The sequence below is a fragment of the Biomphalaria glabrata genome, chromosome 16 (genome assembly GCF_947242115.1).
Source record: "Biomphalaria glabrata chromosome 16, xgBioGlab47.1, whole genome shotgun sequence".
Classification (NCBI taxonomy): domain Eukaryota; kingdom Metazoa; phylum Mollusca; class Gastropoda; family Planorbidae; genus Biomphalaria; species Biomphalaria glabrata.
Genome location: NC_074726.1, coordinates 4,914,390 through 4,939,845, shown reverse-complemented (window position 1 = coordinate 4,939,845; position 25,456 = coordinate 4,914,390). Strand labels below are relative to the sequence as shown.

Below are 25,456 nucleotides of genomic sequence, written 5' to 3'. Positions count from 1 at the left end.
TACTTTGTGTTCTGTAGCTATTGACTGTGTGATACTTGGTATTCTGTAACTTTTGGCTGTGTGATACTTGGTGATCTGTAGCTAATGGCTGTGTGACACTTGGTATTCTGTAACTATTGGCTGTGTGACACTTGGTTTTCTGTAACTATTGGCTGTGTGATACTTGGTGATCTGTAGCTATTGGCTGTGTGACACTTGGTATTCTGTAATTATTGGCTGTGTGACACTTGGTGTTCTGTAACTATATTCTGTGTGATACTTGGTGTTCTGTAGCCATTGGCTGTGTGATACTTGGTGTTCTGTATCTGTTGGCTGTGTGATACTTGTGGTTCTATAGCTATTGGCTGTGTGATACTTGTGGTTCTATAGCTATTTTCTGTGTGATACTTGTGGTTCTGTAGCTATTGGCTTTGTGATACTTGGTGTTCTGTAACTATTGGCTGTGTGATACTTGGTATTCTGTAACTATTGGCTGTGTGACACTTGGTGTTCTGTAGCTATTGGCTGTGTGACAGATTAGAGTCTAGTTCCGTAACAAGTACACTGCAGTTAAACTGTAGTTATCACAGTTCTCTAAATAGTATTTGTTCCCGTAAAAAAACAAAAAAAATAGCATTTCATTCATTCTGATTCCTTTTTTTTTAATTGTTTTTTTTTACGATCTGCATTATATTTTGTGTTTGTTTTATAATTATGTGCTTATTCCCCAATACATGCGCAAACACAAATATACTAAGATCAAGAAGTTTAGTGAAGAAGAGCTAGATATAAAATCCCCCCCCTCCCTGGTTATTACACAAACAATATTAGGGAATCGGTTACCTAAGTGTTTCTTGGTATTAAAATAAAAGCATCAACATGAAACAAACGCTATAAAACACCTCACACACAACACCTTTTTTTGTTCTCAACAGAAGTCCTGCTCCCAAGCTACGTCATCCAGAAAGATGGTCCGCAGAATTCAGTGACTTCATTGCAAAGTGAGTAGTGTACTCAGCCACAAAGTCGGTTACAATCTGACCATAGTGCATGCTATGAAATAGTTCAGAAATTGGTGTTTAAAATTTGTGCGCTGAGGCAACTGTTCCTTACGAGCGGTCGGTCTATTGTTGATGTTGAATTATACTTAAATCATAGTAATATACTCTTCAGGGGGCGCGGTGGGTGAGTGGTTAAGCGCTTGGGTTCCGAACCTGGTGTCCTGGGTTTGAATCTCGGTGAAGACTGGGGGGTTTTCAAGTTCGGGACTTAAAGGGCGCCCCTAATGGGGTACCTGACTTTAGTTGGGGAAAGTAATGGTGGTTTGTCGTTGTGTTTCCCACATAGCACCCTGCTCGTTAACCTTTTGCCAGAGAAACAGATGACGTCAACATCATCTGCCCTCTGAAAGGGAAATTTACTTTTTACTTTTTTAATATAATTTTTTTTTTTTTACATTTGGATTTTTATACTTCTCTTTAGATTCTTAAAGCAATAAGATATAACACTAAGAGTGAGAGAGAAAAGAAAAAGAAGGGAAAAAGGGAGAAGTAGGGGGTAATGTAATGACACCTAAAGAAAACCTTATGAGAATGAAATGGGGAAAGATTGGAGGAGAATCAAAAGCAAACAGACGTAGGCCTAAAATACAATGTTAATGACGCTATTGTTGAATGATAAATGCCAATTGATCGGCCGCCTTCACTTTACCGCAACTAAAATCAGGGTGGACTGGATTCGAAAGCCAGGTGCTTAACCACTCGGCCACCGCGCCTCATAAACTGATCTGCAATATCTAGATAAATCGATACCTATGCATAAACAGATCTGCAATATCTAGATAAATCGATACCTATACATAAACAGATCTGCAATATCTAGATAAATCGATACCTATGCATAAACAGATCTGCAATATCTAGATAAATCGATACCTATTAAGTCCCCTACGAACATAACGTAAAAATCACGTGATCTCGTGACTATATGGTGCACCAAGGCTAAAACGAGCACCGTCAAACTCTGCAGACGACAAATTACTTTGATGCTCTTTCAATGCGTCACGCAGCTACTTGTGACGCTTTGGCTGCCGCCTGGAAAAAGAACCTCGTAATCGATTTCCAGGGACAAATCAACTTTCTCGCTAGTAAAGTAAACGGCTAGGTGAATAAATATTTGAAATAGATGTGGTTGATCTTAACACATCTTTATATATATATAAAAAAAGTTTCCATCTCAGATCTTACAATTTATAGGTCAGGTGATGTAAAGGTCATCTGTTTCTGTGGGCAGCACAACGACCAGCCGCCTTTGCTTTCCCTCAACAATTAATGGGCACCCATTAGAGCTGAGTGGACTTAGAGGTGCCCACAGATCCTAAATGTTCACCAGGAATTGAACCCTGGTTCAGAAGCTAATTACTCAGCTACCGCTCCTCCTAACAAATCTTAGTACTTTTTAAAAAACAAAAAGTAGGCCTACTGTTTAAAAACAAAACAAAGCATATACAAGGCAAAGAACTGCACACTTACTGCTATATCTCTCATACATATATATATATATACACGCATTTCTTATAGCCTTTTCTTTAGATAGGTAGATAGATAATTTTCATTTATGAAACCACACAAAGTGTGTTAAGGGTATTATTGAAGAAATAGACTAAAATTTTGTTTAAAAACAGGTGTTGACCCATTTCTTTATGTGTCTATTTTAAAATGTTTGCATTCAAATATTAAGATTTAGCAATTGTTTTGGGCTATTACTTTAAATTGTGTTTAGCTGCTACTGGCTATTTGTTTCTATTTCCTAATGAGCAGATGTTTGATCAAAGACTTTGAACAGAGGCCATATGCCAGGGAACTTTTGTCCCATCCATTTCTGAGGATAGTCCCTAAAGACACGTCTCAGGTAATGCATTTTAAGTATTAAAGCAGGGTGCCAATTATTTAGAATGCTTGAATGCAATACAGAAAGTCTTATGTTGAAAACATAATAAAAAGTTTAAAGACCATCCAGAGCTTGATTTGCCAATTGGTAACACATGCTATAGTTTAGGGCCCCAACACCTACAAAATTGTTTTGAAAAAAAAAGGCTAATAAATAAATTGACTTATGATGGGGCTCCATATCCCAAATAGCTTAGGGCTTTTAAAAGTCTAAATCCAGTTCTGGGACAAGCTCAGGCTTTGTTATGTCCATTCTGGCACAGATAAGAACACCTTTCAGCAGAGGGCTCTGTAAATAATCAGGGGGCATCAGAACACAGATCTGATACTCTAAGGGAACTACAACTGAAGACAGGTGCAAATGTATAAAAGATAATTTAAATCAACCCTTGTAGATAATGGCTTTATCAATGTTTAATGTGTCCAAATATGTAGAAATATGTACATCAAATCTCAGTGTCCACAGTCACATGGAAGTACTGCTATTTTTCTAAACCTTAAAACTCCAAAGACAAGCATTTGTTGAAATTTTTAATTGGAATTGTAGGTTTATCTGACTGCTTCCAGTTTTTTGTTGTTGTGGGTAGTTGGAAGTTGTTTGATAAACTCAGTCATGTTCCTGGCTGTGTTAACTCTTTATCTCCGTAATTATTTACCACATTCTGGTGGAATCAATGCTGGTATCATCAGTTAGGAGAGTTAATAGTAAACCACTGATGGCCAACCTATGGCCTACAGGTGTGATGTTGTGCTAGATGGCCCTTTGAAAGTATTGCACACATTGCATCATAAAATCTCAGAAACTCTGTTCTAGTTAACTTTAAGTATTGTGGGTTTTGGGTTATTATTGAAGGAAATTGATATTGTCTGCAGAAAAAAATGTTGACAGATAAGCTGTATGGTACCATTAGATTTTTACATTTACATAATAGCATAGAATTTTGTATACCTTAATGTTATATGTTAGTCCTAATTTATATATGTTAGTCCTAATGTTATATGTTAGTCCTAATGTTATATGTTAGTCCTAATATTATATGTTAGTCCTAATATTATATGTTAGTCCTAATGTTATATGTTAGTCCTAATGTTATATGTTAGTCCTAATGTTTTATGTAAGTCCTAATGTTATATGTTAGTCCTAATTTTATATGTTATTCCTAATGTTATATCAGTCCTAATGTTTTATGTTAGTCCTAATGCTTTATGTTAGTCCTAATGTTATATGTTAGTCCTAATGTTTTTATCTTGAATTTTATCTTTTAAATTTTTAGTTTACTAGCTCTCCCTGTTGCTCTAATATAGTAGCAGAGGCAGTTAGCTCTTTCTTTAAATTCCTTTTCTTTGCAGCTCAAAGCCACACTGGTTAATATCACCTCCACCATGGAGAGGAAAGTGTCCCAGCCAGACGTCACAACCAAGCATGGGCAGTTCAAGTCCAACAGAAAGTCCCGGAGAGATGTTGCCACAGTTGAAAACCTTGCAATGCTAGAAGTCCTAGATGAGGTTTTGTAATTTGTTTTCTTATTTGTTTCGTTTATGTATTGTAATATTTAGGATCTGTAATTTTCTATTCATCAATTCTCTTTTTTTTTTTAACTTGACTTGATTTCCTCATTTCTAGTAGATAAACATTCTGCTCTAGTCTGCTATCAATTTTTGATGCAATGGTTAATTAGAAATAGATTGACATCTCTGTCCCTTCTCTACCTAGTTATTATTATATTCTCATCTCATCTGTCCCTTGACTTTCATCATAGGGGTGCTGTGACAGCTCGTGTAATAGAAACCCTCCACTTGTCCCAGTCAGCAGCTGTTCTTAGCAGGATATCATTCTTTATGTTATCCAGCCAGCTTTTCTTTTGGCCACCCTTTCTTTGTGCTCCCTCCCAATTCAGCTTGGCTTACAGTCATACTGAGTTTTCTTTGCTTGTCTTTTTTCCTTAGCTGTTCTCTTTGCTCAAATTCACACACTGTAGGGTATAGTGGGAGGTGTGGCATATTGGCTGAAACCACTTGGCTGCCTTCAAAGGGGCTTGGCTACCTTCAGGGGACATGGCCACCTTCAAAGGGGCTTGGCTACCTTCAGGGGACATGGCCACCATCAAGGGGGCTTGGCTACCTTCAGAGAACATGGCTACGTCCAAGGGAGCTTGGCTACCTTCAGGGGACATGGCCACCTTCAAGAGGGCTATCTTTAGGGGACATGGCCACTTTCAAGGGGGCTTGGCTACCTTCAGGGGACATGGCCACCTTCAAGAGGGCTACCTTCAGAGAACATGGCTACCTCCAAGGGGGCTTGGTTTCAAATCCCTACTAGTGCTGAGTTCTGTTTGCTGAGCACCTAAAGGCAGCAGGCAGCATGGAAAACTTATTCTAAATCATTCCTCCCCCCCCCCCCACACCTCCACAAAAGAGATTGAACCAGAGGGAGCTAAGCATACTATAAGTCCTGGAGCTTACAAGAGCAATTAAAAAAAAATGTTCTGCAATAGTGTAAACATGAAATTTAAAAATGTTTTAAAGCCTTTAACATTTTCTTTGGTGATATTTTGAGTTATTTAATACTCACAAGTAATAAATAGTAAAAAAGTAATACATTTTGGTTAATAGAAAATATGTCAGCATTTTTCTTTTTGAATGAAGTACTAATGTACTCACCATTTCTTCCACAGGAAAGTATTGTCAACCAGTTACACAGCCGTTACAACCAGGATGAAATCTACACCTACATTGGGGACATCCTCCTGGCTGTCAACCCTTTCATCACCCTCCCCATCTACACAGAGGAGGTGAGCGTGTGATAAAAGTTACCATTTAGGGCAGCTATGCCATGCAGCACCAAGGGGCATTTGATTGATTTTTAAATGGGAAAATGTTATGAAAATAATTACAAAAGCCTTTTTTTCTTTTCTTTAGATTTGTCTTGCAAAAAAAATAATTTTTTTTCTGGATGATTATTTCATATCTGGGGTACTAGCTATTTAATTGAATTTATACTACTTGCTACAATACATTGTTTGAAATGCTTTATTTGTTTAATGGTGCTGTTAGCTTATGTCTTTACTGATAATGTCAGTTGGTATACTCTTTGGACTCCTGTCACAAAATCAATAGTCTGCCAGTGCGCCACTGATTGAATTTCTTATACCTGTAATTCCAGACTTAATCATCCATGTACTGTTAATTGAAGTGGGGGAGGGGGGGGGGCTCCTTTCCTAGATCATTATCTTGTTAACAGAACTCTGAGATAAGGAGCTTCATTTCAACCTGTCCGTTCAACTTTTTAAAAAATTATTTTTTACTGGGCAAAGATGGAACTCGTAGACTGACTACAAAAAGAAGAACAACATTAGATTTATGAAACATTGCAAACCAATTGTTTTTGTATCTGAATTGGATCTATTGACTGCTTGTCAACTGTTCAGAAATATATCCAGTTATCCTTTCTTATTATTTTAAAATTATTTCTCCTGAAAATAAGATCCAATTTTCTCTTGAAAAATGCTTACTTATATTTAGGTCTTTAAAGATTTTTTCTGGCGTAATTGCCCATTGTGAGGATGTAGGCTTGTGAATAGTTTTAAGTTGAAACTTGAGGGGGATAGGGCTTACAAAATTTTTTCAATGCTTAAAATCTCATGAGATTAATTTTTTTTTACTTATTTATCAATTTATTTATCAGTATTTGCTGCCATACTTATTTCCATGTTTTTCAATATTTTTGTGTACACATTTCTTTGTAATTGTCATAAGAGTGGAGTCAAAGACTCAATGAACTCTAGGCTCATGGAACTCTAGGCTCATGGAACTCTAGGCTCATGGAACTTTAGGCCCATGGAACTCTAGGCCCATGGAACTCTAGGCTCATGGAACTCTAGGCTCATGGGACTCTAGGCCCATGGAACTCTAGCTCATGGAACTCTAGGCCCATGGAACTCTAGGCTCATGGAACTCTAGGCCCATGATACTCTAGGCTCATATAACTCTAGACCCATGGAACCTTTCCTGCATCGGCCTGACTGAACAACTGTTCTTTCTTGGAGGGATCCAAAGAGATGTAAATGTGTTACATTCCTATTATGGATGACTTGTATCCCAAGATGCTCCAATTAGAGTCAAGGCCAAGAACACTGTGAAAAGTCTCCCCTATTCCTTCTCTGTACAATATCACCTTTATAACAGTCCCTTGAAGAAATGTGTGCGGATAGTGATACGGTTGTTGGGGGGGGGGGTCTCTTCTATCCTCACCAGTATCACTCAGTCACCTCAACTGGAGCTTTGCTTTTCTTTTTGGTCTAATTATCATCTCCTCCTTTCTCTCATTTTGAGGCTGAGAAGCATTGGCCAAGACATAGCTCTTACTTTGCTTATAGTATAAATAGAGTGTGACAGTATTTTTCTATTTTCTAACTGCACAAAAGCCTCAACAGCCAAAGGCTTGTTAGAGAATGAAAACAAATATAGCAACAGTAAAGTCAAAAAATAAATTAAAACATTTTTTAATTAGTGAACTATCAGCAATGTGATAGAAAGCTGTTTTGGTACCCATTGGCTGGTACTGGCTATAGGAGTATTATGTGGCCAGTACAATGACCAATTAAATTCGTTCACATAAAGTGGAGGGGGGTAAGGAAAAGCGTAAGATATATTTAGCCAAAAAAGATTTAAAGTGATTGAATGACCTGCTGCACCAGTCACAGTGCTCATATCTTGTTGGTATGTTTTTAGGTTTTGGATGTTAATTCAGAAATGAACTTTATTACATTCCAGCCAAATCCTCCTGCAAGATTTGTTTTGTTTGTTTGTAAAATGTTTTACATGTTTCGGATGTTCCTTCAGAGTTGAAGATAATTACTTCCTAGTCCAAATCTGCCACAGGACGATGGGGGATGGAAGCGGGCAGGGTTGAACCCTGGACCATTGATAAATCTGAACGACAGTCCAGTGCGGAAACCGCACGACCAGGCAGTGAGCAGCCAAGTTCCTGAACTGAGGACCATCATGATGGCATTCTAAAGTGTATACCACTGGACCAGGTGTCCATTCCTTACTACTATTCTCCTTTCCGTTTAAGAGTGTTTCTTTAGTTTTCTATTTAGTCATGCCAACAGTTGTTTTGATTGAGAGCTAAAGACAGCAATGAACTCATGATTATTTTTTCCACTTGTGTACAGTACATCAGAAGGTACATACACAGCACAAAGGCAGAACACCCCCCACACATCTTTGCTGTTGCAGACCAATCCTACCAAATGATGATGCATAATAAACACAACCAGGTCAGTGGAAGCCTCAACACTCTGTTCAGGTCTTTAGGAAACTGTGTCCATTACATTCTCACCTCGCCTTCACCTACCTATTAATCTGTTGAACTGCTGTGCGCCACTCATGATCTGTTGACTGTCTTTCTCTATTGCTCTCTGTCTTTTGCATCAAATAGAATCTCTTTCAATGACAGGCCCGTCCACTCTTTGTTCTACCCATCACTTCCACTGTCAGCCTATTTTTCTTGTTATTGTATTCTATTTTTATCTAAATTTACTCCATTGCTTACAATACTTTTCCTACTTTTACATGTGTTTGCAATTTTTATTTTATATATTGATGAAATCTTATTCTTTTGAATGATGTGTGGTCAGTGCAGTCAGGTCTTATAAGAAGAAAATAAAAGAGACTACTGACAACTCTATGTTTGGCTAATTGGGTTAATTTGAAATGCTTTGACTTTATCCAGTGTATAGTGATCAGTGGTGAATCTGGTGCTGGTAAAACTGAGAGTGCAAACTTGCTGGTCCAACAGCTGACTCAACTTGGAAAGGTAAATAGTAGGTCTCAATGTGCAAATTTATAGTTACTTTTATAATAAGTTTTTCTAACCTTTTTTTTTAGTAGCTGTTACTATAATTTTGTTGAAGTTAATCTTTCCAGATTTTTTTTTGCTTTTATTGAATTTGACATTTCTATGGACTTACGGACTTTAATGACATGACATGGTTATGACTGTTATGATAATCATGTGGGCTTTAATGGCATGGTTATGGAAAATCTAAATTGACCACTGGCGGACAATGGTTATGCTTGCACTGGAAGTGGCAAAATATGTAGGTCATAGCTTGGGCTGCGTAGCCACTGGAAATACTGCATTCCCTCACTAATCTTTGGACAAGCCTTATTATGGACTGGTTTTAGGATTTTTATGATTGTTATGATATTCTTATGGACTCATAACATGTTGTACCAGCTGAAACTAAGCCTAATGTGACATTAAAGGGTCTATAATTTCTTTACTGTTTTAATGCTTTGCAACATGACTTTATTACAAAGGCCCCTAACAGAACACTGGAAGATAGAATATTACAAGTTAATCCTCTGATGGAAGCATTTGGTAATGCCAAGACAGTCATCAATGATAACTCAAGTCGCTTTGGGAAATATTTAGAGATGTTTTTTACTTCATCAACAGGGGCAGTGGTAGGAGGTAAGGAAACACAATTTTTTTTTGTATTTTTTTAATATCTAATCATAAAGGTTGACACAGATTACTACAAAGTAAAAGTAAAGTTTCCTCAATTGGACCTTGAGATCTACAGGGCAGGTGACATTAAGGTCATCTGTTTCTTTGGCCAACGGTTAAAGATCAGGGTGTTATGTGGGCAGCACAAAGATCAACCGCCTATACTTTCCCCAACTAAAGTCAGGTACTTATTAATTAATGTTGGGTGGACTCAGGGGCGCCCTAAAAATTCTGAAATTCAAAACCCCAGTCTTGACCAAGATTCGAACCCAGGACCTCAGGTTTGGAAGCTAAATGCTTAACCACTCAGCCAACAAGCCCAACATAGATTACTATAGGCCATGGGCAAAATATGTAAAAAAAAAATGAAATTTTGGACAATAATTTATTTTGCCTAATAACACAAGAACCAATTTAAAAAACAATTAACCAATTAGATAATTATTGGTAATTAATTATTGTCTTTGGTATCTCTAACAAGGGAAAGAATTAGTACTTGCCTGAAGTGGTGGTAAATGCTGAATTAGTCCTCTTTATAGGTTGTTGTCTGAATCTTAATGAACACACCTTGAAATATAGGATGAGACTATAGAAACTATAGATAACTATAAAATCTATCATGTTAATAGGCTCTCCACTAGCAGAGTGGTTACCACATTGGCTTGAGAAACCTAGAAGGCTTGAACCATGAGTTCAAAACTCAGGTCATTCCCCCTTTTTAAAAAAAAAATGTTATAAATGCGTATTTATTGTTAGTGTAGATCTATTACAAATTTAATTGCATGACTGATCCAAATTAATTGATAAAACTATGACTAATATAAGCATTTTTTTTTTTTTAAGTATTTATTTTTTTATAATTTCTTGCTCATTTTTTACTTATGACTTTGAAACAAATTGCTAAGAGACATTTTAAACATTTTATTTATTTTGTTTTATTCCTTCCAGCCAAAATAACTGAGTACTTGTTAGAGAAATCCAGAGTAATTCACCAAGCAGTGTAAGTATATTCACAACTTGCTGTGTTTAAATTCATTCTTGTCTCACTTCTGCTCCCTTTATGTTTTTTTTTTCTTTGAGAAGAGGAGAGTTGGGGGCAGAACTTTGAATCCCAATATGCTGATAAAGAATGTTTCATTCAAGATTTGACTCGAGCTGAATCTGCTTTTGTTTTGTTGTTTTTCATGTGCTGAATGTTCTTTCGGAAATAAAGATTATAATATCCTAGCCTAAACCTACACTATGGTGTGGGATAGCAGCAGGCGGGGGTTGAACCTGGAACCATTTTATTCTTCTTCTTCTTCTTCGTTCTCATTGTTATGTTGGAGCGTTCAGATGACTAGACCAATATATGAGATGAACTGCGCAGTGGTTTCCAAATCAGGGAGCTTTCCATATAGTTTTCTTTCTATTGGGGTGTTTTGGGGCCAGTGTCTTATACAGGCCTTTTGGTAAAGAGAGCAGTTTTGGAGGACGTGGTCAGCATTTTCTGGTGATACTCCACATGGGCAGATTTCACTGGTTCCAATTTTGAGCTTCCGGTACATGTGTTGTCGCATTCTGTTGTGTCCGGTCCTGAGTTGAAAGATTAGACGTTGGTCTTGTCGGGATAGCTTCTTTCTTGTGATTTGGATGAGAGCTCGTCTATTTCTCATTTATTTTATTTACAATTAATTTCTTCAATTCTTCTGGATAGAGTGCAGAGTTTATTTATGAGTTAGTTCTCCCACTCTTGGCGAGTGTGTCCGCCTTCTCTGGGACCATTGAAAATGACCATTGAACAGTCAAGAGGGCATACTATACAGAAACCTTCATGATACTGCCTCCACAATGCAAATGAAACTAGACCAGTATGCACCAAGCATGTTATATAGGCATAGAACATGTGCTAAACAAAAACAGTTATAATAACATTTCAAACATTAGAAAAAAAATGCCTGCTGGCTTGTGATGATAGTATTTGTATATAGTATTGCAAATAGCACTTGGTTTTAAGATGTAACAAGTTTATTTATTATTATTTGATTGGTCTATTATTTTTATTTGTGAGATTATTACTGTTGTCAGAGGAGCCTAAGTCTTGCGTCTAAGTGTATAAGTTTTATAGAAGTCAGTTTTCATAGTTGTGTATATTTAATATTTTAATATCTGAAGCCGTTTTCTACAGTTATAGTTATTCCAATTGTATTGTTAAATTTATATTTCTGTTATTAATTGATTCGTTTCCTCTTTTGAGTTATTGCTGTAAGCATGAAAGTAGCGCTATATAAAAGCCATAATTTATTTGTTTATTATTTATTATTGTGTCCATGTCAAAGCCAGGTCAGAAGTTCACAACATGGCTATTCATATTATAAACATAAGTGTTTAGTTAAAATATAGAAAGGGCAATTGTAATGACATGAATTTACTGTCACTGCTTGAACCTTCTAGAAATACTGAAACAACTCAGTTTTTTTTTCTATTAGGCTCATATCTCCCAGTACAGTAGTTTCTAGTTAGGCTAGTTTTTGTTGACTATTTTTAGTTACAGTTATGTTTTCCTATGTTGGCTATTCACACTTTCATATGCTTGCAAAGTGTAGAGTTTAGTCTGTAACATGCCAAAACTACACTTTAAAAAAATTAACCAATTATAGTTATCATTAATCACAGAATACTTCCTTTGCAGTTCAAGTTTTTTCCATTTTAATGTTGCTCATAAACATTATTAAATGGAGACTCCAAGCCTAATTTATTTGATATGTTCATGAGAGACTGAGATTCATTAGATGTTATGTTCATGAGAGACTGAGATTCATTAGATGTTATATTCATGAGAGTCAGAGATTCATTAGATGTTATGTTCATGAGAAACTGAGATTCTTTAGTTGTTATATTCATGAGAGACTGAGATTCATTAATAACCTTTCTATGCTCTCAGCATTGCTTTTAAAATGTAAAATTTACATGGCAGTTTTCTGCTTTCAGCCTTGCAATCAATAGTTGTAAATTATCTCCCTTGTATAGCCAGCCATCCTGTTGAGTACACTTCATTTGTTTGCTTACCCACATCAGATTATCTTTGTGTTTAGTGTCTTTTTAAATGGATGTTAGTTTGTTTTTCATTCTCTAGTTTTTATTTTAAAAGAATTGATTGTTACTACCCTTTTGTCGAGTGAAATCTAACCGACTAAACATTTGATGTTAATCAAACAAGAACATACAACAAAAATATTATTTAATATGGTTAGGCTGATATTAGAATATGCATTGTCTCTTTGGGACCCCTTAACTTAAGAAAATGTAAAGAAACTAGAACAGAATCAAAATAGAGCTGTGAGATTTATAACAAATGAATATTCACATTTGATTTGATTAGCACCAATCACTAAATTTAGAGACATGTCAGGACAGAACAAAGAGTGAATTAACAATAATACGTAAAACACTGATCTATAATTTACAAATACATAAACAAAAACTAATACAATACTCAGAAAGACACAAAGATTAAGGCACATTTCTTATTTCATTTGGTAAGATAAATGTGTACTAATGCTCCTTCATCCCTAGTTCTAATAGAGCTTAAAATGGGTGATGGCCAAAAAAAACCCTCCAAAACTGTCTTAGAAGAGTTTAATTCAATGATCAACATGCTTGACTAGATTGACTCATGAAATGCATAGGATGCAATTATATTCTCTCTTAAAGCAACATCTGTGATTTATATGGTAAGGTTATAAGATAATTATAAAAAAAATGATCAGTACTCCGATAAACAAACAATGAGCGAAACATAACATTTCCAAATAGTAGTTAAAGTGACAAACATTGTCATCTTTTGAGCTTTGGTCTTGATAGCATCAGCATCTCTTTTTGTTTTACGCTTGTACATTAGACAAATTTGTTGAAAATAAAGAAGTACCTTTTTTCTCTCTCTTCAAAATTTGAGAGGCAGTGGGAAGCAGTGGCTAGCTTTAATTACTGTCTTCTAGTTGGGAAATAGATGTTAATAAATCTTTCATTCGTTTCCAATCTATAACTAGCTGATATTAAACTATGGTTACTTCCTCAACCTTGTCAAATCAATGTTTGGACTGATTTAGTTCTGCTGATATCTATTAATAGCTTGCAATCTTCTGCTCTTGTCTAGTAATCTCCCCTTGCCTCTAGGTAAGCACAAATTGTACCTGGTATTGATTGCGTTGGTGCGTATTATTTATCTCCCCCTTTTAATGAAGTTATTAAAAACTATTGAAATGAAAATTTAAATCTGGAAAGCCTTCACTGATTCAAAACTACAATTATTGCAAAAAGATACCCAACAAAACTGTTTTTCAACAAATTGTGATTGTTTCTTTTTAAAAAACCATGTCATATCAGTTGGCTTCTCCTACTTGGTTAAAGGGGACCAAACTCTCATTTTACTATAAATTGGAATAGGACTGTTAAGTTAATCTTCACTTTGAAAACTCATGGCTTTGGTAGGTTGGGTTTATTGCAGTATAGGCTGCTTATTTGCTCTAAGTTGGTGCCATTGGTAGGTTGGGTTTATTGCAGTATAGGCTGCTTCTGCTTTAAGTTTTTTTTTCTTAGCTGAGATTATCTTTGTATCTCTTCTGATGACCCCATTGAAAATGCTCTTTGATTGACATCTCCCCATCAAAAAACTTTTTTTTGGAGACTACTTGTCAGGCCCAAGAGCCCATTTGCTATGACATGGATACTGATCATCAAAGGTGTAGGAATTCAAAGTCATCAATCCGATTCACCTGGTTAGTCACAGCGAACATCTAAGAATTCAGGAAATCAATGCTTTGCTAATAAACATAGAAGAGTAGAGACTACCTCACTGTAGACTTCTAACTTTATTGATATGCTGAGTCTTCTTCTTGGTCATACTTGTTCTTGAAGTCTGCTAAAAGTGGTACTAGCAGGCATAACAAAGCTGACTACAACATTTAGGTTGCTTTTTTTTTTTAGATATTGTTTTATTTCTAAGTTGGCAAGCTTTGTTTAAATTAGCACTTGAGACATTCTTCTGGAAAACTGACCTCTGAACAAAAAGTTATCATTTTTTTATTAATAATCTTTTTTTTTTTCTGTTTCACATTCTTGGGACTAAAATGCAACTGTATTCTCTGTTTACAGTTTATATATTTCAGAACTATTTTAGTTAGAACCACACTCACTTTTTCCTCATTCTTACCCAGAATTTTTAAACCTTGGTCTACTATCATGCAATATTTTTTGTTATTGTTTTCTAGGAATGAACAGAACTTCCATATTTTTTACTATTTACATGATGGCCTTATGTCCAGTGACAGGAAAGCTGAGTACCACTTAAGACCTGATACAGCTTATAGGTATGGAGTCTTATCAATGCAATACAAATACTGATTTTGTTTTTCATGCATCATGTTCATATTGAGAGTTTGTGTTTGTCTTGTTCAAGTCATTGCCCTTTGCCATTTATCTAAAAATAGACCTGAATTTAAAATGATATATATATATATATATATATATATATATATATATATATCAACCTTAGTTGTGTATTACTAATCTAGTGGATTGGATTTAGATCTAGATCTATGTCAAACTTAGCTAATGTTCCTTTCAAGTTTTTCTCTTTCGACACAAAGGTAGTTTTGCAAAAATGGGTTTATCCATTAAGCCGATATATTCATATCAAAGATAAAATTCTATGGTTATAGGTTTACCCAATTTGTTAAAAGTTTCCTTAATAGAGATAAATTAAGTTACTAAAACTGGTTTACCTGATTTTTTTAAAAGTTTCATACTTCAATCAGATACAATTAGGTACTTTTTATCTGTTTTAAGGCCCTGTGGTTGTGTCTGTTTTAAGGCCCTGTGGTTGTGGTAGGGACATTAAACATAACTATGGTCTTCGCCATGATCTAAGGAACATTTATGCCAAGTTTTTTCAAGATTGTCAAACAGTTTTGATTTCTATGCGAGACATACATACACACATACATACACCTTACTTTCTGCTTTATATTATAGATTATTAAGATTATTTCTCCTGAGAGACTATTTCATTATATATAGAGATAAATGGTTTATAGATATGATAGGTAGATATACACAGCCAAAGTACACTACTGTCTCCAGATATATCACAGAGTATACAAATAAAGCCCCAGACATTTCTTCCATCTCCCTGAACCGTGTCAAGTTCAAGACCATAGAGCATTGTTTTGAAATCATTGGCTTTAAGAAAGAGGTCGGTACATTTTCTGAGATTTAACTTTTCTATATGAATTAAGCTTTATCATTATGAAATAAAAAAAAAATACTTTACATACTATACATTTCTTTTTTTTTTTTTTTTCAGGAAGTTAGCTCAGTCTATGCTATTTTAGTCGCAATTTTACAGACAGGAAATGTGGAGTTCACAGCTAAGGATTCTGGGTATGGTGGGGAGGCATGTGTAGTTGCCAATCAAGAACTCATCTCCATAGGTTTGTGTAATTTTAAATCCGCAGTCATAGCATGCATTGTTGTAATAATATTCCTTTTTTTTTTTTAAATGCTGTCCTTACTTAGTGAATTTCTATGCATAACTTTCTATTTTTACAAGTATTTAAAATTATTTGTAATTATTTACTTTGGTTCACAGTCTCGGAGCTGCTTGGGTTAGACTATGTGGATCTTTTGGACAGCTTGACGACAACTGGGATGGTGGCCAAAGGGGAGGTCATTATCAGGGATAACTCTGTTCAGGAGGCCGAAGACGCAAGGGATGCCATGGCCAAAGCACTCTATGGCAGGCTTTTTAGTTGGATAGTCAACCGAATAAGTTCTTTATTAAGACCCGGTCATGTCACTGGTCAAGAGTAGGTCACATTTGTTTTCTTCACACCAATGTATGAATTATATAATAGAAAATTATTTTTTTTTTGTGGCTTTAAATGATATTTTGAAGAATTGTTTAGAGAGCAATAAACAGAGCCACACACACACAGACTAAAATATATAGTTACTGGTTAAGATTTATATTAGCGATTGTTTGTGAAACATAGTTGTAACTGCAATGGATGTTGTCTCCATGGGCCGGGGTTTGAACCTAGGATTTTTTATAATCTTCTAATATTCAGTTCTGAAGTAACACCAAGGACATATAAACTGAAACAAGTTTTAAACTTGAATAAAACACAATGAAATTCTTAAAGTATACCATCACTTTTGTCTTGGGTTAGAATCCTAGTGAATAGAAGTTTTTTTTATTTTTAGGGCCCCTTGTTTTACATATTAGTATAAAATATTAAGATGTTACTATAGAGATAGTAACACTATCTTTTTTTTATATAACATTTTAACTATACATAGTCTTCACAACCTGCATAAAATATTGTAACGATCCTCACTAACCAGGCTCTCTGCAAATGCTGCTCAACACAACAACCTTCTCATAACTCAAAATAATTAGGTACTTTATTAAGTAATACATTTTACATCAACAGCTCATTCTCCACTATTGGCACCAAAATGCACTAACTGCTTTACTGCACATACCGTACTGCCATACTAATCTCTACTGTCTCACTGTCTACTCCTGGACTAATACTGCTACATATTAGACTCACAGAACCTGTCTGGCTTCACTGTGGACTAACAGCATTGGACTGAATTGCTGTGTAGGACTGAACTGCACTCTTCCACACACTGTCTTTATCTTGTTCTGATGGGCTTCTTGAACCGATCAAACCAATCACATGCCCAAATCAGGATGGCTTTTATGTGTAATTGTCATTCCAGTACTGTTTTTTTTTTCCTTTGACATGGTTGACCAATAATCACTGCACTGATCTATGTTATCTGTCAGCTGATCGCACAAACGGTTAACCTTTTCACCAGTAAAGATGTAAAAATATTTATCATGCAATGTTTATACCTTTTTCATGTATTGTGCCTTCCATCTTTAAATTAAAAAAAAAATTGTTTTACCATTACAGTGAGCAGTTCTTTACCATCGGCCTGTTGGACATTTTTGGCTTTGAGAATTTCAAAACAAACTCATTTGAACAGCTTTGCATTAACATAGCCAACGAACAAATCCAGTACTACTTCAATCAACACATCTTTGCTTGGGAGCTGGTGAGATGTTTAGATTTGGTTTTGAAACACTGTCCTTGAGGTTATATTCTATCATTTGTTAGTTCCATTTGTTAGAATCTTGTACTAAATACAAATATTTTTTGCCCATAGAGGTAAATACTGTTGGGAGTATAGACCATCATATGGTTCCACACATTAATGTAACAAAGCATTATATTTTTTGTAAATAGCTGATATATATATTTTATAATAAAAAAGTAAAGTTCCCCTTTCAGACCTTGTGGTCTATAGGGCAGATGATGTAAAGGTCATCTGTTTCTGTGGCCTATGGTTTACGAGGGTGTCATGTGGCCAGCAAAACGACCAACCACCTTTACTTTTCCCCAACTAATGTCAGGTACCCATTAAATCTGGTTGGACTCGAGAGGCGCCTAAAGATCCCAAAATAAAATCCCAGTCTTCACCAGGATTTGAACCCAGGACCCCGATTTGGACGCCAAGCCCTTTACCACTCAGCCACCGCGCCTCTCTTATATTATATAATACCATTTAATTTCTTCTTCTTCTTCTTCATCGTTCTCATTGTTATGTTGGAGTGTTCATATGACTAGACCAATACATGAGATGAACTGCGCAGTGGTTTCCAAATCAGGGAGCTCTCCATATAGTTTTCTTTCTATTGGGGTGATTTGGGGCCAATGTCTTATATGGGCCTCTTGGTAGAGAGAGCAGTTTTGGAGGACGTGGTCAGCATTTTCTGGTGATACTCCACATGGGCAGATTTCACTGTTTCCAATTTTGAGCTTCCGGAACATGTGTTGTCGCATTCTGTTGTGTCCGGTCCTGAGTCGAAAGATTAGACGTTGGTCTTGTCGGGATAGCTTATAGTAAGCGTCATCTTTCTTGTGATTTGGATGGGAGCTCGTCCATTTCTCATTTATTTTATCTACAATTAATTTCTTCATTTCTTCTGGATAGAGTGCAAAGTTTACTTGTGAGTTTGTTCTCCCACTCCAGGATGGCTGCCTAGTCATGCAGTATTCTCGCTGTATTCTTACTTCGCCCGCTGTAATCCCATCGTCTTGTGGGAAGTTTGGACTAACAAGTAGATTGATCTTCACCTCTTAAGGAACATCTGAAATATTTAAAACAAATACAAACATGAACAAAGTTATTTTCTTATTCTTTCTAATTATTATTTTTTCTTACAAGAAAATCATGTTAATTAAAAATACATTCCTAAGAGTAAAATTGAAGTCAGGTTATAAAGTTAACAGAAAATTAAAATATATTAATGAAATTCCTGAAGACCTATAGAACATTGCTATAAAAAAATGCTTTCTCTAATTATAAAAATATTTTTTTATACATGGCAAGTAAATAATATAGTATAAATTTTTAATTTTAGGAAGAATATAAAAATGAGGAGATTGATGCCACCGAAGTTGCTTATGTCGACAACCGTCCAATTCTAGACATGTTTTTATCCAAACCTGTTGGTCTTCTGTCTCTCTTGGATGAAGAGAGTCATTTCCCTAAAGCTACAGACACAACACTAGTTGGTGAGAATACTGTGTATATATGTTTATATGTGAAGGCTATTAAAGTTCATAAAAATACATCAGCGTACCTTGCAATTTTCTTGATCTAGCATGGATAGACATACAAAATAGGGACCTAAAGACATAAAACACAAAAAGTAAAGTAAAGTAGCAATTGTACATAAAACACTAAACCATAATCTTCAAATACAAAAACACAATTTAATAAAATACTCAGAAAGACACACAGATAAAGGCACATTCCTCGTCCCATATGCTAGGACAAATTTGTACAAATACTCTTCTTCCCTAGTGCTATTAGAGCATGGAATGGGTTGCCTGAGCTAGCCAGGAAAACCAGTGACTTGGCAGAATTTAAGTCATTCGTCAATATGCATGACTAAATGCATGACGTGTAGGACGTAATCATCTTCTTTTTTGAAGTAACGTCTGTATTATATAAGATAAGAAGAAGATAAGATACATATTTCTATTTAGTTTTATATATTTCAGGTTATTTAGACATTGATCTAATGAGGAGAATATCCAATTAAAAAAATTGATTTTCTGTAGCTAAGCATAAAGTAAATGTTTATGTTTGATTGGAAATATAATAAAGTTTAGTTTTAAAACCTACTTGTGTAATATTTTTTTTATGTTCTAACAAAAAAATAGCTTTCATAGTAGAAATGAAACTAATCATATAGACACCTTTGACAACTCTTTCATATTTTTTGGCTTACTTAGAAAGAGTAGAGAATAACTATTTTAAAAGATTTAAAACAACTAGATCAATGGTATTTCAATGTTATAGAATGTTTAGTTCATCACTTCATCTACTTCAGACTGCTTGTCATAATGTTAGTTGTCAATAGTTCATTAATGATGTCTAGACATTTCGAAACTTTTTTTATTTCCAGAGAAATTTCACCAGAACATAAAATCTCCCATTTATTCCAGACCTAAGTCTAATGACCTGACTTTCAGCATTGACCACTACGCTGGCCGGGTAAGTCCACTATGTGTTAAACTTCACTTAGTAAAAAAAAAAAAGGTTATGAAATACAAATCTGTCTTTGAGTAGTACAACACTGGTTACATACATCGTAAGGTCAATTTTTACTTGCAAACTATACCTTGAACCTATTATCCTGCTATATATCTGTATACCAATGTTATGGCCATCTAGAAATTCTTGTTCTATGTTATTCTCCCCTAATCTCAGAACCTAGGAAAAGATAAGTCTTTTATTTATTTTTTGTAATCGTTATAACTAAATGTAAAGGAAATATTGCAACATTAATTTAATAATTAATCTTTGCAAGCTGTTACTAACTAAAGAAAAATGCACCCTTAGTCAAGTGATTGTAAAAGAAAGCTGCCCTATCTGTGTTAGCCCCAAAACAGATGCAGGACCTGTGGCAAAGTTTGCCACTTCAGAATTGCCTTGATTAGTCACAGCAAATTCTGCCTTGTCTCAAAAAGAAACTATAACCAGTGATTCATCTGAGCGCATCCATTGTCTTCTGTGACAGAAAGAGTCATATAGATCTATACAATGTAATAACAGACTATTAGAATTTACTAGTATATTATTAACTTCTTGGGGGGTGCGGTGGCTGAGTGGTTAAGGGCTTGACTTCTGAACCTGGAATTGAATCTCGTTAAGGCTGGGATTTTGTTCTGGATTCTTAGGACACCCCTATGTCCACCCAACTCTAATGGGTACCTGACTTAATTGGGGAAAGTAAAGGCAGTTGGTTGTTGTGCTGGCCACATGACATACTGCTCATTAACCGTTAGCCCAAAAAATAGATGGCATTAACATCTTCTGCCCTGTAGATTGAAAGGTCTGAAAGGGGAACTTTACTTAACTTACTATTAGCTTCTTGGCAGCGATCAGCTTTTATAATTAGTTCTGCCTGAGCTATTAACATTTTTAAAATTTCATCTAGACATATCAACTCATTCTATATTTTTTTAAAAACAGGTTGAATATGATGCACAGGGATTCCTTGAAAAAAATCGTGACCGCCTTCCAATAGAAATAACAAACATAATGAGGATGTCAGAAAACAGTGTGGTTAAATCACTCTTCCAAACGCCACTCACAAAAACAGGTTTGATCATGAGCTTTGATGCCAAAAAGTATCACTTATTCTAAAAAAAAATGTCAGATTGGCCAATCGACAGTTCTGTTGTTAAAATAATTTTTTTTTTTTATGTGCAGGTAACCTTGACAGCGGCAGCATCCATTCCAGCTCAAAGAACAGCAGCAGAGGCACCAGCCCAATGTCCACTTCACCTGGAGTCACCACCACCTCATACACATCCAAAGGCTCAATGGGGGGCAGTAGGGTAAGCTGTCTTTTATCAGGCTTTCATATGTATGGATTGTATCGTTAAAGCTAATGAGTATCTATTTCCTGTCTCATGCTTGTGGTGCATCTTTTGTTCCTGTGGGGAAACTATTTTTTAACTCTGTAGAAGGCATGTCAACATTTTGCACGGTTTCGGTGTAATGGTCTATTAGTAAAATGGCTGTGGAATACTACTTGCTAATTGCACACCTGTATGTCTTTATGCTTAATTTTTCATTTTTAACTTTTTCAATCTGTATTATATTATTCTATTTCTTTTTTCAATACACTAATTCTATAATAGTGTTATTGAAATAAAATCTGTCCTTCCACCTGTATATATATAAAAATTTTATTCAGTACAAAGTAAAATAAAAAAATGAAAAAACAGGAGCTGCATTACAATTTATATTGACTCTATTTTTAAAAAAATTCATTTAAAAAAAAATATTTTGGTAATACTAATTTTCTATTGTCATTACATTAATTTTACAAAGTATACTGTATAACATTATACTAGGATAAAATATATATCTTAAGCTTATTTATTTTTTTAATCACAAACTTGGCCAACGTATACATTTACGTTCTTTGTTGTTATCAAATGTACTATTATATAATTATAGTGATTTGTAAGAATGATTTCTCTGTGCATGTCTCAACATTGTCATCATGTTTTTCTATTTGTTCATACTGTGGACTTTCAGATATACCACCATTTAGTAAGTATGGTATAGCTGTTCAACAAATTTGATTTCAATTACTCCTTAAGTTAGCAACATCCATTAAAGTTAATATATTTGGTTTATCAGTTGTTTTTGAAAATTCCAGTAAATTGAAAATACACAGTAAGTAAAAAAAAAGAAAGTTCCCCTTTCAGACCTTGCGGTCTACTCTACACAGTATGCACGAAAATTGTGAAGCTCATAATATATCACTATAGAGTTTATAAATTGGGGTTAGACCATTGAAAATGTCAATAGTGCTGTCAATGATTCTTATTTTTATATCACCTTAACTTGAGCTATGCATAGGATTCATTTATTGTTTTTTGTAAATTAACATTTTTTTTTTGTATGGGGATCCAGTTTTTTGGGGGATATTTCAATTTGATTGGAATGTGGTAGTTATGGTCTAGAGATGAAAAGGCCAGGGATGAGGTTCTCAACACAACCTGCCATTAAACACAGTGGCTTTCTTTTACAAACTTAAGACTGTTTTTCAGCAACAGATTATTCAATCATAACCTATACCTCCTGCAGGACATTAGGATATGGAGGCAGGTGGGGTTTTGAACTCAGGCCATTGTGATGATAGCCCAGGGTGCAGCTAGAATAGTTAAAGAGGGGGTGGAGTATGTGCTGGCCACACAAAGCCCCTCTACTTTAGTGAACACATCTATGTATATTTTGAAGAACAAAGTTGCGTCTTTTTCATCATTCCATTATTTCAGCCACTACTGGGGCTGCGTAGCCACGGAACATATTGCATTCCTCATTAATCTTCTGACTCGAAGACAAGCCTTATTATTTATTATTTCAGTCAATAAGAATCTTTTATTCTGTCAATATTATGCTATGGTACTTGAGTACAAATGAACAATGTCAGTGTTCATTTACTGACCTAATTCATACTATTTGTATTTCCTTTAGGCAGCACTAATAGTATCTTCAGTGTGAACAAAGTTTTTTAAAGAAAATATTTTGTTCTGTTTAATATTTATGTTTTATTTTTAATTTACATTGAAGCTCAATGTTTATGATTATTTCCCCTGAACAGTTTTCTCTAGTTTTTTGGTACTAGATCTAAATTATACTTCAATTGTGTAATGAAAAACAATTTTTGTTTACACTATTTAGACAACTCTTTCTTCATCAAGCTGTATCATGCTCTTCAGTTAGTCATATTGTAAATATATTTCTAAAAAGTATCTTGATGGTCTAAAGAAATGTACAGAGGTTTAGCGAAATATGTAATCAACTGTCATTGTGATTTGGTCTCTAAACAAAGTAGACAATAACAAATCTCAATTGGAAAAGATTCTTTTACGTCACATGTAGAGGTTACAGTAAACAATGGAAACAGCAATAGTCCAGAATAAAATATGATTATACAAAACTTCTTGATGGGGAATTTTCTAGAAAAAAAAACAGTTGTAATTTAATATTGCTTAGTTGAATTTGACACATTTTATTTTATTTTTTTAAACTAAGAGTAGCTTAACTGACCTCTACATTATTTTTGTGAGCAATAGGTGTGATTTAAATAAAAGTCATTAAATCGTTTGAATTTGTTATATATAATATACACCCACGATTGTTTTGTTTTTTTTGGTTTTGCTGTGTTTTTATTCCATTATACTTGCCTTATTTTTATTAACTTAATATCAAGAGGATCTTCCGATGGACTGTATGATTTTGTATTTCTTCCAGTGGTCACCCTCTAGCTCTGGACCCACCAACTCCAATTATTTGCTTCCATTACCTGGCCACAACCTGTTGAAGCCAATGTTAAGTGTTTAGCCTTAAAGTTTCCTTTATATAACGTAACCGCCTAATCCCTTTGTGTGTTTGTTGCCTATCATTTAGTTTTTAGATTCAAGGCTTTAAATATGACCCTTTGTCTTTCTGCCTGGTCTGAAACACTTAGCTGAGGTAAACCTTTTAAAGAGATTAATTTGATATAAGTTAATAGTTTATATAATTATGAATATATATTTATTTGTTTTATGCATACATTATTTTGTTCATTTACCTATAAATGTAGATGCCTAAAATTATAAATGTAGATGCCTAAAATAATTTTAGTTCTACTATATATATATTTGGCTTAGAGTATTAACTTTGTGCTTCCACCTGTATAACCCGTTGTTCTTATAAATTATTTCTAATAGATTTCAAAAGAAAGGTCTACCCAAATTATTTAAACAAAATAATTATTTGTTTATTTCAAAAGCTGTACTTTTTCTAACTTTATGCTTTGTTATTGTTGTTTTGTCTATTTTTTTGCTTCAACAGTGAGGTTTAAAGTTCACTTCAATTTTTTAAGCTTATTTTATGGTAGAAAAAAAACAGATAGTTAATGTTCAAAATCGAACCATTTTACAATTCACTATAATGGTTCAACATTAAATGTAGGTAAGCTAGCTAAAGACCTAATGATTAGGTTATCTTTTGGCTTACCAATATCACACTGCTTTACCTTCTGAGGAAAGTTTATGTCTGTGAATGTCTTAGTTTGTTTGACAAAATTCTCAAACTAATTTTTTAATGAAAATGATTTTGTTAACAAACATTTCTAAATAAAGTACTTTTTAAAAACCTCTCTCTATATATAGATCTACATGATTAACATAAGTAGTGACTATGCATTTATAGATTGTTAACCATTTTAATGTCACTATTTGAGCTAAGATACTTTCCAGATCTAGATAATTATACAAGTTGTTAATGTAATGCTTAGTAATTATTAGTAAATAAAAGCAATTTAATTCAAGAAATTTAGATTTTTCAATGTTCTCGTGGTTCTGGATGAAGTTAATTAGCTTTAATTGGTGGGAATAGCAAACGAGAAATAAAGAAAAATAAGGTGAAGTTTAATGTAAATAGCACAAATGAACAACTGAAATTGATTTGAATAAAAATGTCTTTTCAACTACAGCACACACAAGGGTCAGCTAGTATGACTAGGATCCAACAGACAGTGGCTACTTACTTTAGGTACTCCCTGATGGACTTGTTGAACAAGATGGTCAGCGGTACTCCACATTTTGTCAGGTGAGAGTTATCCTGCTTGAAATCAGGCAGATATTAAACAACCAGCTCCTTTATAGTACAAGTTTTTTGAGACTTTGCATTTATTTATTTATTCAATGTACTTGGGATAGTACATCTTTCATGCTTTAGCATACTCAGTGCACTATGGTCCAATCTCAGCTTAAGATCTGTGTGGAGAGGGAATATTTGGGAGAAGGTTTCTGTGCTACCTTTTGGCACTGAGCTAACACAGCTTGAGACATGATTCTAACTTGAGTCTCAGTGATAG

General features: G+C 34.7%; 1 protein-coding gene across 10 annotated transcripts in view; it reads left to right on the top strand.

Annotated features, from left to right (window-relative positions):
• Positions 1 to 25,456, top strand: part of LOC106050201 (myosin-IIIb-like) — a 117,440-nt gene that overhangs the window by 29,847 nt on the left and 62,137 nt on the right. For 7 of the 10 annotated variants that reach the window (XM_056013753.1, XM_056013760.1, XM_056013758.1 and 4 more), the window contains exons 9-28: positions 915 to 980; positions 2,799 to 2,889; positions 4,278 to 4,433; positions 5,603 to 5,719; positions 8,105 to 8,209; positions 8,665 to 8,748; positions 9,255 to 9,408; positions 10,393 to 10,444; positions 14,694 to 14,792; positions 15,565 to 15,676; positions 15,788 to 15,914; positions 16,073 to 16,289; positions 17,409 to 17,550; positions 18,920 to 19,073; positions 19,973 to 20,061; positions 21,043 to 21,172; positions 21,283 to 21,410; positions 22,120 to 22,134; positions 23,845 to 23,922; positions 25,073 to 25,188. In XM_056013753.1, coding sequence (XP_055869728.1) covers positions 915 to 980; positions 2,799 to 2,889; positions 4,278 to 4,433; positions 5,603 to 5,719; positions 8,105 to 8,209; positions 8,665 to 8,748; positions 9,255 to 9,408; positions 10,393 to 10,444; positions 14,694 to 14,792; positions 15,565 to 15,676; positions 15,788 to 15,914; positions 16,073 to 16,289; positions 17,409 to 17,550; positions 18,920 to 19,073; positions 19,973 to 20,061; positions 21,043 to 21,172; positions 21,283 to 21,410; positions 22,120 to 22,134; positions 23,845 to 23,922; positions 25,073 to 25,188 — 2,232 coding nt within the window. The remainder of the gene's footprint in view (positions 1 to 914; positions 981 to 2,798; positions 2,890 to 4,277; positions 4,434 to 5,602; positions 5,720 to 8,104; positions 8,210 to 8,664; positions 8,749 to 9,254; positions 9,409 to 10,392; positions 10,445 to 14,693; positions 14,793 to 15,564; positions 15,677 to 15,787; positions 15,915 to 16,072; positions 16,290 to 17,408; positions 17,551 to 18,919; positions 19,074 to 19,972; positions 20,062 to 21,042; positions 21,173 to 21,282; positions 21,411 to 22,119; positions 22,135 to 23,844; positions 23,923 to 25,072; positions 25,189 to 25,456) is intronic. The other 3 variants (XM_056013754.1, XM_056013755.1, XM_056013757.1) reach the window with 3 other exon arrangements.